This window comes from Oreochromis niloticus, linkage group LG12, assembly GCF_001858045.2.
Source record: "Oreochromis niloticus isolate F11D_XX linkage group LG12, O_niloticus_UMD_NMBU, whole genome shotgun sequence".
In the NCBI taxonomy this organism is placed as follows: Eukaryota; Metazoa; Chordata; class Actinopteri; order Cichliformes; family Cichlidae; genus Oreochromis; species Oreochromis niloticus.
This window is the reverse complement of record NC_031977.2, coordinates 33,329,975-33,343,541: the sequence shown is the minus strand read 5'-3', so window position 1 is coordinate 33,343,541 and position 13,567 is coordinate 33,329,975. Positions and strand designations below refer to the sequence as shown.

General features: G+C 40.4%; 1 protein-coding gene across 1 annotated transcript; it reads left to right on the top strand.

The window, feature by feature from the left end:
• Window positions 1-5,725: 5,725 nt before the first annotated feature.
• Window positions 5,726-12,028, top strand: slc25a25a (solute carrier family 25 member 25a). The gene is made up of 10 exons (XM_003444458.4): window positions 5,726-5,887; window positions 7,449-7,575; window positions 7,717-7,804; window positions 7,921-8,032; window positions 9,213-9,371; window positions 9,978-10,130; window positions 10,226-10,333; window positions 10,437-10,604; window positions 10,706-10,856; window positions 10,994-12,028. The coding sequence occupies exons 1-10, from the start codon at window positions 5,726-5,728 to the stop codon at window positions 11,182-11,184; spliced, it is 1,419 nt and encodes a 472-aa protein (XP_003444506.1). The 3' UTR covers window positions 11,185-12,028.
• The last annotated feature ends 1,539 nt before the right edge of the window (window positions 12,029-13,567 follow it).

Here is a 13,567-nt window from a genome sequence, read left to right as displayed (position 1 = left end):
TTAAGTCGACCATGAACTCCTCTGTATATCGCAGTGTTGCTGAGCCAAATGTGCAGCCATCTGTCTGCTCATGCAACAGGACAATGATCCCAAACACACCAGCACATCTACAACAGAATGACTGAAGTCCAGACCTGACTGAAATTCTATGGCAAGACTTTAGAAGAGTTGAATCAATGCTGAAAAGAAGGGTGGGTCAAAAATCTTCCAAATTGATACATAAAACTGATAATGTATTCAGAAAACAATTACTTCACATTTTTACTATGAACAGTGGTGCTGCAAGCTTTGAATCATGGGGTGTACTTTGTTTTTCACACACTGCTTCTGCATTTTGGCATGAGTCTTGTTAAATATATAATGATGTGGTGCAATATGTTGCGAGGTTTGTTCATCTGAGGTTGAATTTACACAATTTTAAGACCTGCTATGTACCAGATGATTTGTAAAGGACAAGATGTTTCCTCTGTGTTTGAAATGAGGTCGTAAATCTTGTGACTTAATGGGAATGTGAATCGCAGATGATAACGATCAGTAACAATGCAACATAAAAAGCCTTTTCCAAGGAAGGCAACAACAGATTATCATGTTGTCCCACTGTGACGTTTCCCAGTTACTGATGATCAAACGCCCCCTCACCTGTCACCTGTTGCTGTCAGATACAGACTGTTTGTGCAGCCGTGCGGGTTAAAGTGCTCCTGCTGAGTCCTGTTTGTCTTTACCTGCTGCTGTGTGACGCAGGGCATCCAACGACAGCAGCCACATTAACTTGTTTATGCTTCCAGTGAACTTTTACTGACGTGTTCATGAACCTCAGAGTTACATCCGTGCATTAAAGCCTCATATTGTTATTGTTGCTCATACCACCATTGCTGTTGTTACTGCTGTTTATTATTGTTTCATACAGACATAGCCATTATTGTTGATAGCCTCATAGTTACCCTGTGGGGTCTGACAAATAACTTCAACCCTATGGTATCAGAAAATTTGACTTCTGGCTTTCAAAAATTGTTCTTCCAAATCTTGGCAATGACAGGACAATATATATATATATTTAAACATCTGTTGTCCCCAAACATGGAGTTAAGGGTTGCTTCTTCTCATTCATTTTGCAATCAGGACTGTGGGTAATTGTCCCTACAACTTTTCCAGTTAATTTTTAAGCTTTTTTTTTTAACTTATAATTAAGGCTGTAGCCACATGAACAAAATGACTGCCATACAGCATCCTCTGTGTAGAGACATTTGCTTTCATTTTAAAACATATGTATATATGTTGTTGCTTCAACTTAAGTGAATTAAGCCAGATGAGTTTAATATCACATGTCAAAATAAAACTAACTTCTAATTCTAATTAAGTTAAAATTGGTTGATACACTCTCAGTTCAGCAAATTGTATAATGAATAAACTCCTTATATGTCACTAGGAAACTAAGAGTACTTATACACAATGTTTTTCATTGACTTCCTGTGTCCCGTGCAGCACACAGACACTGGTTTTATTAATATTTGATCAAAAACTGAACAAGAACATTGACTAATGGGAATCGTAATACCCTGTTTACACGGTTCACTGCCATACAAAGACTGGAGACCATGTCACACATCCAGAAGAATCAAAGTCTAAACACAGCTAATGTATCAGTGATCACGCCACCATTAAATTAAAGGTTCAAAGTTGAACATTAACAGTCCCACGAGTCTGTACTTTTGCTAGAGCACCATTGGAGTTTTCATGTCCCTGACTCTTGCCCTAAAAAAAAGACGTTGAACTGAAACAATATAATTCAAATAAATATAAACGATCTTTTTGTTGTCTTTATCAATCTGAAACAAGCATGTGGAGGTGCTGGAGCTTAGTGTTGTGTGAAAAGTCAGGAGTGTTCTTAAGCGATGTTGTGATACATGCACTGATACCTTTGGTGTATCACAGATTTAAACCAAAAAAAAGTGGAGAGAAAAAAAGCTTATTTACTTCTCTGCAAAGGTCTTCTGAGGTGGCCTGGACAAAATGTGTGATATCCCTTGGGAGGGAGTATCCCAGGCTTCTCTTATATCACACTGACACAGAGGAGAAAGTAAAGAAATGCCAAGCAGGGTAAAGTTAAAGGCTGCAGGAACATCTCTGGGCAGCTTGACGTTCCTGTGACCACCCGCTGCTAATATTAGATGTATAAGGCTCGTGCAGCTGCAGCCATCCTCTCTGGACGTGGCTGCAAGAGGGAAACTGATCTGGACAGATAGATTAATGGTGGGAACAGAACAGCGGAAAGCTTGAAACACACAAGATGACTGTACAATCAAATGTCAGCTTTGGCTCAAAGGGAAGACCCCAGCTTCAAAAAGCAATAATGAAAATACAAATATGTCCTTCTTACTGTAAATGGATGCATTTTATCTTCATCAGAATTAGAGCATTTAGTTCTGAAACACTTTTCTCAACATAAAAAAGAATAAAAATGGAAGTCCGACATCTTTAATTATATTTTTTTAATTATAAATGTGTATTTTACCTTGTATTTTGTCTGTGTAACTTTTCTTGGTCTTCTTGGTCTTGTCTTTCTCATTTTTTTTGTCCTGTTGTTGCAACACTGAAATTTCATAACCTAAACTGGTTGTGCATAATTGTTTCATTCGTTAATTTGTACGTCATTTTTCTGTGTAAGACAGACTTCTGGCAGAGTAGAAGCAAAGACTCATGGGACTGTTAATGTTTAACGTCTTATCCTTAATTTAGTCATGTTGCGATCAATACAAACTTTGATCTCTGTCTCATAATGTAAATACTGTGTAAGTACTTTAGCCTTCTAAATGAAAATCTAGGCCATTCGTGTCGTGATGTTTTTCTGAATTTAAGATAGAATTCACTGAACTAATGTTGTACAAAATCCTTTTTTTTGTAATTGAAGTTATTATTTGTTTTTAACATTTAACCAAACAAAAACAAAACAAAAACAAAAACAGCAAAAAACAAACAAACAAACAAAAAAGACAGCTTCCAATCCCATGGTTAAGTCACCTTTGCATTTTGGATCTATTTTCAATAGTTACTAACTATAAGTGCACAATAAAGGGACAATAAAATCAAATTCTTAAGTTATTCGGTTATTGAGTCCCTAAACAAACATACAACACAGCAAGCATAACATTTAACAAAAGATAATTGCCCTGCCAAAATAAAATCCTTCAATCTCAAAAACACGCCCCCATGATTTGTCGAAACCCTCCATATCATCATTAATCCTAGCCAAGAATTTTTCATACGACACCATTTTTAGCATATTTTCTTCCCACCTATTATATTCTGGAGGAGATGGTTCCTTCCACACACTGAGAATAATGCGAGCCGCTGCGATCACCCCCACCTTTATAACCACAAAATCATATTTTGAAACCCCAGGTAACACAGACCGATCCCCTAATAAGCACAGTCTTGCTGACAAGGGTATTATCAAACCAACCCGTACAAAATGCTTTTAACTTAAAATTAACCATTGCTTCTTTTCTTTGGTACACTCATTAGGTTAAGAGACTTAACCTCTTTGAGTACTGTGCACATTTAAAGTAAACAACTTTACATAACTTGGCAGTCTTTATATACTCTTTAAAATACACTGTCTCAGATAGGGTTGCTGATTTTTCAGCTATACAGTATCGTAGGAAAAGTCCCAATAATCAGACAGTGTGCTATTAGCAAGCACTTGGTGACAGTGGGAAGGAAGAACTCACACACACACACACACGCACACACACACACACACACACATATAGTGTGGACAAACAAATACAGCTGGCCAAAGACACAAGAAAATACTATGTACACATATTTATAGACACCTATTTGACTGCAGAGTCATTCCAAATCTCAGCCAGAAGAATTATAAGAGAAGGACTTTAGTAAACACTCACGTAGGCAGAGGTCAAACTTAACCCGGCTTAAAATACAGTGGAAAGCTGTCTCCATCAAAACTGAGACCTTTCCACTGCCTGACAGTTTAGACACATGCAGAGGAGTGTGTCAGTGTGTGTGTGTGTGTGTGTGTGTGTGTGTGTGTGTCAGTGTGTGTGTGTGTGTGTGTGTGTGTGTGTGTGTGTGTGTGTGTGTGTGTGTTGAAATTCAGGATCAGCTGACTGCCTCATCCTCAAGGGTTCAGCAGGTCACTCTTGGCTTTACTTCAGCTCCTTTTTTGGCTTTTGGCGCTTGTCCTTGTTGTGATTCATTTTGTCCAGCCTTCATTGGCCAGCAGCTTGTCAGCCTCAGAGGACAAGCTTTAAAAAAAATCTAACCATCCCCCCCAAACCAACCACAAGCCAAACAAAGTGATGCAATACTTTTTGCAGGGAACAAGGGAACATCATCTGGGGGGATAAGTTGCAGACACAGGCGGAGAGATACTCAGACTCTCCAGTAAAGTAAAAGTACCAATAAAATTTAGTCAATATGCAGCAATCTCTAAAAAGCTTTCTACCTTTGTAGTTGCTGAAGATACAGCCAATTTACTTTGTGTTTGGAGTTTAATCCAATCATTTGCAGCCTATAGAAGTCAGGCCTCCTGCAAAGGGTCATAAGATAAGTCTGAGGGATCATTGTTTGTGAAGAAAAGAAGAAAAACAAAGCTGTGGCCTCCTCAGTGGAGCTGTAAACAGGTAATCAGCATCTGTGATAAAGAGCAAAAACAAGTGTTTTGTCCTGTCATGGTTTTTTCATGGGGGCTGGAAACCCCTGACAAACATTTTAACTGAGCTACATAAAGTACCAATGCTAAAAACATAGCTAAAGCTGTAATATATAATCAAAGCAGTACAGTAAAAAAAAGTTTCCCCACTGTTGTAGTGATGTTTATGTATCGTAGCGGAAATACTCAGGTTACACAGTTAATTGACCACGTACACAAGAAATACAACAAATACAATAGAAGAAAATGTGGCAAAAACTACCCTACTGTGCATGAGGTTGAAACAAAATGTTGAATTTGAATACTCTTGACAATACATATCTAATCTATTCAGTGTATAATTAAATGCAATAAATATTCTCCTTAAAATTGTTAAACTACCTACCATGAATTATTCTTTATCATTCATTCTTTATATTTATTTCAAATAATTTTTAAAATATTCTGTACAAATAAAGAGATACTTTTCTTATTATTATCATAATTTAATATTCTATTTGTGGATTTTATGTTGTTATTAACATATTTTAAATCAATAACAGATTTATTTATGTTTTAGCTACTTATTATATTTAATTAAATTCTATTAAGTGGTCATATAATAATTAGTTGCTTCTAATTTTATTTTATTTTATGTCACGTTCAGCGGAGCTCCTTGCACGTAGTCCGTAATGTAAACCCTGTGGCTGCCAGTTTCAAATGAAAGGAAAAACAGGATTGGTTAATATTTCAAATTGCAGACTAAACCTACCACAGGATTGGTCAATTTCCTTCGCGCTCTCGCGCACAAAAAAAAGAAAGGAAAAGGCGGGGCCGAGTCGAGCCCATCAATGGGCGGCCTCAGTTATTCGTCCGTAGTGAAAATGACGTATTGTCCTCGTTGACGAGGGACGGACCAATTACGTAGCTAATCCTGGAAGAGGCGTGGTCTTCTGACATTCTTTAGTAGCCGGCGCTTCCTTACCGGCATTCAGTGTTGTCCCGGACAGGAAGACGCAACGTTGTGATATTTATTTATTTATTGAAGTTTTAATTTATCCGCAGCCAAACATGCTCGGCCTGTGCCTTTACGTCCCCGTGTCTAACTCGGACCCGATTGAAGTGGAATATTTCGAGTCTAACGGACTTCCATCTGAGTTGAAGTCTCTTTTTAACAAGCTCAGTGTGTTCCTGCCATCCCAAGAGTTTTCAGCCTACCAACGATGGCGAAAGGTAGGAAATAAATATCTCAAAGTTAACTAACACAGTCAGAATAACCTAGTTCCTAACATTGATTAGTCTGAGCGCCACAAATCCTTTCACTCCGGCGACCGGAAAGATTAGCGCGCAGTAGTAAAAGCCTTACGACTAGGCCGCAAAAAAGACCGGTTTCGAGAAAATTCACGAGGAGAAGATTCTGGGGATTTTGCTGTGACTTTTACGTAACATCTGAATTTAACCTAAATGGCATTGAAAAGTACTCAATATTTGTTGATTTAAGGACTGTACTGCAAACTTTAAAACTTAACCGAGCCGGTTCGGGCTGAAAAAGACTGCCATTCAGTTTACATTGGGAAAATCCACCCTAAAAAGGAATTCCGGCCATGCACTTACATTGAAAGAGGGCAGCTGGAAGCCGGTATCATTCGCTATATGTAACTGAGAAAAAGTAAATCGTGTGCATAAATACAAAAGTTATTTAATTAGCTGTTCCCGTTTCTAGGTCAGCTACAGCATGCGTTTCTCCCTGATGTCCTTGAGGTCTTTTATTACGTGCGCAATTCTGAAACTGAGGGTTTTTTGTGCAGGCAGATCCCACATAGCTATGATTCATGGTGCATCTGTAATCCTAGGAATGCTGACCCACCACTGACCATTCATGTTTTAATTTCACGAATTCATAACAATGTGATTGTTTTAAATACATCTGTCAACACAAATTAAATTATTGTGAAGAAAAAGTACAGAAACCACTGAAAAAAATTGTCATTATTTCAAGTTTTAAAAGGGGCTCACTGTCTTATCCAGTACATTACATTTGATCTATGGGCCTCTTTGGGGGGTTAAGAGGCTGGGGCTCATTGGGATTTGCTCATAATTGTGTTTTAAACGTTTTGCAGCAGTTTGTCTTTGGCATTTCAAGCAAATGGCCCTTTTAGCTGTGCTTTAAGTCACTCTGATGCACTCCTGCAGGGAGTAGGGTGCAAGCTGCAAATATCTGCAGATAGGGGTATCAGGTTCAGTCATATGCCTACAGGCAGCCTGGGCAGCAGGTCAGGCGGTATCAGTCAATGATAGCAGTATATCCCGGTCTTATTTTAGCCCTGCAGGTTTCAACCTAGACATGGATTAAAGCGGTTGGCTGGGTCAGCCTGCAGTTGAGGGTGAAGATGGACAAGGGTGTTACTACCTAATACCCTAATAGGTCCAGGAGAAATAGACGTCATTCAAGAAAGCCAAGAGGCTTGTGGCCTGGCAAATGGGTCATGATAGGTGCCCTTTGGGGTAATAAAAATCAAGCTGAGGGGACACCTTTAATGCGCCAGTGGGGCTCCGGGGCTGGTTTATGGTCACTTGGCTAATCATTTGGGAGACATCAGTTACAGGGTACATTTCAAACTTGCTGTACTTGTTTCATAAGCTATTGTTAAACTATCAGGGGTGATGACTACTGCATACCATTGCTAAATGTCACCTTCTGCTCTTCCATGAAGCTGACTCACTGGATTGGTATCAGTAAATCATTTCAGATTCTGCCGTCTCGTCTGACTCTGGTTTTATTTCTTCTTCACAGAAAACATTAAAAAGGGAAGAAGAAAACTCGGACGGACAGCTGGACTTTGAGGAGTTTGTTCACTATCTACAAGACTACGAGAAAGACCTGAAGCTTGTGGTGAAGAGTCTCGACAGGAAGAATGCAGGTATATGGCAGGAGTTGGGGTCATGCTTTTTGTTTCACATGAAACTCCTCGAGTGGTTTCGAATTTCACTTTGTGTCATTTCCGCAGCTTTAAGTGTGAAGGACGCATTTTCTCACAGCGTGTCTTTGCTTCCTTTTAAAGGCCGCGTTGACCCTAAAGAGTTCATGCAGTCTCTCCGTGACCTTGGTGTGCATATTTCTCTGCAGCATGCGGAGAAAGTCCTTAAGAGGTAAAAAATATGTATATATGTTTTTTAATCTTTGGGATTTTAAATTTTGATTTTAAATTTTTTTATTTATTTTTTTTAAGCGAACAATGTCTCATCATTTTATATTTATTTTAAAGCATGGATAAGAACGGCATGATAACAATCAGCAGTAAAGACTGGAGCAAGTTTGCCATGGTGGAGAAGACTGAGAACATTCCTGAGATCATCCTTTACTGGAAACACTCCACGGTTAGTACTTCACACTGAAACCAAAAGTTTTGCCCAAAAAAGGGAACAAATCTGCTGCTTTGACCTTCAGAGCCTAAAACTAGAGTAATTAATGTGCCAAAATTCTCTTTATGAAAGAGAAGTAGAAAATTCTGCTCTTGCATAACTTTTCACATGTCCTACTTTTAGCTATTCTTGGTTGATAACTTTTATCATCATATGCGATAACAATAACATAGCAAAGGCAAAAGTTCTTACACCTTCCTGTTGTGTGGGTCTATTGGAGAGCAAATTCCCAGAAAGGCCATGAGCACAAGCCATGCGTCAGCAATTAAGCTCTTAGGCCATGAAAGGAATTTGGCTCTTTCCTGCAGGATTATGTTGGAGGGATTTGTCTCGCTGCTGTTATGTAAAGGAGAGCAGCGGCAGCGGTCAGAGCAGGTGCAGACTGGAGATGTAATATAGCACAGCTCCCGGAGGAGGACATTCTGATCTCAGGGGCTGAACAAGTTATTTTAGAGCTAATGAGACCAGCAGACTCGCCTGGCGGCACAAGCCGGCCTCAAGCTGAGCAGAGATGTAAACTGCTGGATCATTTCAGACTGCAGAAAGTCAGGTCAGATGTCAACCTGCACAGTTACTTCTGTTGTGGATTTAAAATATAAAAGTCCCAGAGAGAGACTAAGAAGGGGAAAAAATGCTTGAGGTTTTTGGTTTTTCTTTTAAAGGGGATGAAGGTACAGGCTTTTAAATGATCCCTGACCTATAACCTCAACATGTCTTCCTTTGAAAACAATCCCTGTGCTCTGACCATTGTTGTGCTGGTGGGGGGATGCTTACACATGTGACCTGCTGTCACACATGAGCTCACCATCATGTGGCCCACATGAGAGAAATGTTCAGATGTTAACACCAAGGATTTTCACCACATGTTGGTTTAAGAATAGAAGCTCTAATGTACAGCTGAGCACAAATGAATGACACAAAATAGGTCCTGTTCCAAAATGTTTAAGAGTGGTCCATGTGAAACTAACCTCCACTCTGTCCTTTGTAATCTCTTCATGGATGTTTCCATAACAAGAAGGGCATAGGGAGTCATTTTTGTTAGTTGCCAAAACAAAATGACTAAAACCTCTACCAGGTTTTTTTTTTTTTTTTTTTTGCTCTCTATATCTGACCATTTCTGTCATCTTCTGATCAGATATTCGATGTTGGAGAGAATCTCATGGTCCCCGATGACTTCACCATTGAGGAGAAGCAGACTGGGATGTGGTGGAGACATCTGGTCGCAGGTGGAGGAGCAGGAGCTGTTTCGAGGACCTGCACTGCCCCCCTGGATCGACTCAAAGTCATGATGCAGGTAAGATGATCGACTTGGACCTCTTAAAACACTTTAAGCAGCTGTTGATCAATGCAGGCACATGATGGGCCTGTGAGGAGGAAGTTGTGGAAATTTCTCAGCTTGTGGGTCTTATGACTAAAGCTGTCAGGCATTTCAAGTGTCCACTGATGCATGAAATAATGTTAAACGTTTCTGAGATTTTAGCTCTGAGTATTTGATGCAATTATGTTTTGAAATTGCTCAAGCGCCCGTTACCTAACGCTCATAAGCAAGTTAACCTTTAACAGTGCGTAACGGCAAGGGGCCAGAGTCCAGGCAATGACCAATGGCGACTCTCAAACAGCTATCACACCCTTGGTTTCATAGTACTCTCTGTCATCCGAGCTCAAAGTGCCCATACTCGAAATATGTGTCATCATCCCCAGGGTGTGCGTCAGGAGACTTTGTCCTATTGATTAGATATTCTACGCTTATTTTCCCAACAGTTATTTAAACAACACTCACCCAGTTGGCTTAGATTTGGTTAAAAACATGATGACCCACATGGCACCATGCCCATGTCATCCCAAAATTAAAGAAGTTTATGTAGAGGTTTAATCAAATACAATATTCTTCCTCCCTCAGGTTTACGGATCCCGAACCAACAACATGTGCATCATGAGCGGACTCATGCAGATGATCAAAGAAGGTGGTACGAGGTCCTTGTGGCGAGGAAATGGTGTGAATATCCTCAAAATTGCCCCCGAGTCGGCCCTCAAGTTCATGGCTTACGAGCAGGTACGATGGGTTTATCAAGGGGCAGGTTTAATGAACGAGGCACAGTGTTCTTGATGTCATTTGCTAATCTGTTCTTTCTCAACTTGCTTCTCCAGATTAAGCGTTTAATCGGCAGTGATAAAGAAGCTCTGAGCATCCTGGAGCGCTTCGTTGCAGGATCTTTGGCAGGAGTGATTGCCCAGAGCACAATCTACCCCATGGAGGTGATTATCTCTTTAATTAGATCTATCCTGTAGCGTTGTGATGCCTCTGTCACGACTGTACAGTCAAACAAAGCTGACTTTATCTCTACTGAATCTGTTCCAGGTGCTTAAAACTCGTCTCGCTCTGAGGAAGACCAGCCAGTATGCTGGCATCACTGACTGCGCCAAGCAGATCTTCAGAAGAGAAGGCCTCGGCGCGTTTTACAAAGGATATGTCCCCAACATGCTGGGCATCGTGCCCTATGCAGGCATTGACCTCGCAGTGTATGAGGTGAGCAGTCACCAGCATACATTGTTCAGAAATCCCCAGAACTCCTTCAAAGTAAAATTCAAACTGAGACTGTAGATTGACCTTTTGTTTTCTCTCCATAGACGCTAAAAAACACCTACCTCCAGCAGTACGGCACCAACAGCACAGACCCCGGTGTGTTCGTCCTGCTGGCCTGCGGCACAGTGTCCAGTACCTGCGGTCAGCTCGCCAGTTACCCCCTGGCTCTGGTCCGAACCCGCATGCAAGCGCAAGGTGAGATCTCAGTACTAAACTGTTAGTCAGCCAGGAGCAGAATGTTTTATACACTTAGTAACTTTAAAAAAAAAAAAAAACGGGATAGAACTGTATTTGAACACAAGTCTAAACTTGTCTATTTTTAACCCTTTCAGCTGCGGTAGATGGCGGCCAACAGCATCAGGTGACCATGTCCGGCCTCTTCAGGCAGATCCTGCAGAACGAGGGACCCACTGGGCTTTACAGAGGCCTGGCCCCCAACTTCCTGAAAGTCATCCCCGCCGTCAGCATCAGCTACGTTGTGTACGAGCACCTGAAGACACAGCTGGGAGTGACCTCAAGATAAGGCTCCCTAGTCCCCCACCCCTCACCCTCCCAAGGCTCATGCTAGGAATCCCCCCGGGGGCTTTCAGGCCCCTCCAGAGGTTCGCAGAGCCATTTCATTCTGTGAATGTCAGTTGATGAAAGACTAGAAAGGACACGGCGAGGTGGAGGTTATGGACTCTGTGAGCTCAGGACGTCGTGACTGCTGCTATTACCTTTAAAGAGAAGCTGAACGGTGACTGTATGAGAAGCAAGGACCAAATATTTTTACTCTTCTCTTGAGTGAATCTTGGTGGATAAAGCATTAAAATGCACAATAGAGTGAAATGATTATGTCCCGGACGGGAAGATTTTTTTGCACACAGTTTTACTTTCTCTCCACCCCTGAATGAATGACTGAGTGACTGACTGACCGGAGTATTTATTACCACCTGTCCTGTATTTATTGTTTTATTTAGAAAGGGAACCGAGGAATAAATCTTGAGCCAAAATGTGCAACTACATAAATCAGCCTTAATGTTGAAAACTACGTGTAGTTGTCTGAAATGGTGAAAATGGGGTTTAGGGAAAAATAACTTTGCTGATGCAATCCGCTTCAGATCGTTGATGTGTTTAGTTGCCCTAATTCTTGTTTAATTGAATGTTATTTAATGTTCACCTCAGGTTAAAGGGCTTTTTTTTTTTTTTTTTCTTTTCTTTTTTTTTTTCTTCATTTTAAAGAAGACCATGTGTATTTTGAAAGTGAAAAGACAGAAGGCATAATGCACTTTAATTAATGCTAGTAAGCCTCTAAATGACGTTGTCAATGCCGGTTTAGTGTTTTAATGGACTATTTTTGATGCAAATAAATGGAAATTATAAATCTGTCTCATTTCTCTCCTTTTTTTGCACTGAAATTCACACACTGAAGCTCAAAAAGGCTGAGAGGTACACTTCAGCTCCAAACGGCAAACTGCTCCGGACTTAGAAGTTTGGTAATCTTACATATTTGTGGTGTTTGGAGGGTTTTCCCAATGCAGATTAAGTGATTGTGCATGTGATGAAAACAGAATTGGAACCTCAGCAGACGGGCTTCACCTATTTTTAAACTGCACATGGCCTGGTGGTGCATCTGTAATATCCAAAAGTCGGTCTTTTTATTGCTCCCAAAACAAGAATTGAGTAATTGCCTGCTTCATAAATGCATACAATGGCTATGATAAGTAGTAACATTTACAGAGTGAAGTAACCCTGAAGTGTCTCCATGGCAGATGTGATGCCTGCATGGCTCCAGACAACTAGTGAAAAAAAATTACCTCCTACCTCCCCCCCCCCCCAAAAAATCACATTTCCTTGAACTCACTGGTCAGTTTTTCTTGGGAAGGTTTGTGAAAGTGTCTGGAATCACAAGCTTTCCTTTCACAAACAGTTCAGTGTATCCTGTGATAAAGTAGGTCATATAGGAAACACTGAAGCTCTTCTTTTTTTTTTTCTTTTTTTTTTCTTTTTTTTTTTAGAGAGAGCGATTTTAACCAGCTCTGGTTGTGGCTCCAGATTCTTCAGTGTCACTTCACACCTGGGAACCTTCCTGGGGGATTTCATGTTATGAGATTATTTCAGAAAGAGTTTTTTTTTTTTTTCTTTTTTTAAAACTTCCTGTTTTGGAGAAGAGCTTTTTAATTCCTTTCTTTTATTCCTTTTATTTTCAAAAGGGCACAGGGAAAAAAAAAGACTCACAGAAACGATAGAACAGATCTTTGTCACTGTTACAAAAACAATGAAACACAGTTTGGTGTCTCTCCATTAGCAGCATTGTAGATTTTTACATTAAAATTCCAAAAAAAGGAACAGGTGCAATGTGATCGGTGGTAATGCACACTGAGTTAGAGGTAGGACTAGAGGCAGGAATGCTGGTTGCTATTACAATATATACAGTTTATAAATAGAGGTAGGAATGTTGGTTGCATTATACTATAATAAATATGGTTTATAAATACAGTGTAAATGTCCATAAATGTTAACAGCACAGTTAACCTTCAATCAGGGTGGAGGTGGGGCATGTTTGACAGCCTGTGAGTAGAAACTTTTATTGAGTCCGTTTGTCTTTGACCTAATCAACCTGTAGCATTTACCAGAGGGAAGTAGGGGGAAAATTGAGTGTCCAGGGTGCGAGGGGTCCTTGATGATGATACTAGCTTTCTGCTGAAGTCTGCCAGTATAAATGTCTCTGCGGGGGGTTAGTGAAGTGCCAATTGCCCACTCTGCTGCCCTCACCGCCCGCTGCAGTTTTCTCTTGTCCTCCACAGTACAGCAGTAGGTCAGAAGGCTCTTGATGGTGGAGCGGTATAAGTTAATTAGCAGACTCTGGGGTAGTTGGCCCTGACACAACTTCCTGAGAAAGCATAATGTAATTGTGTGCAGTGCTG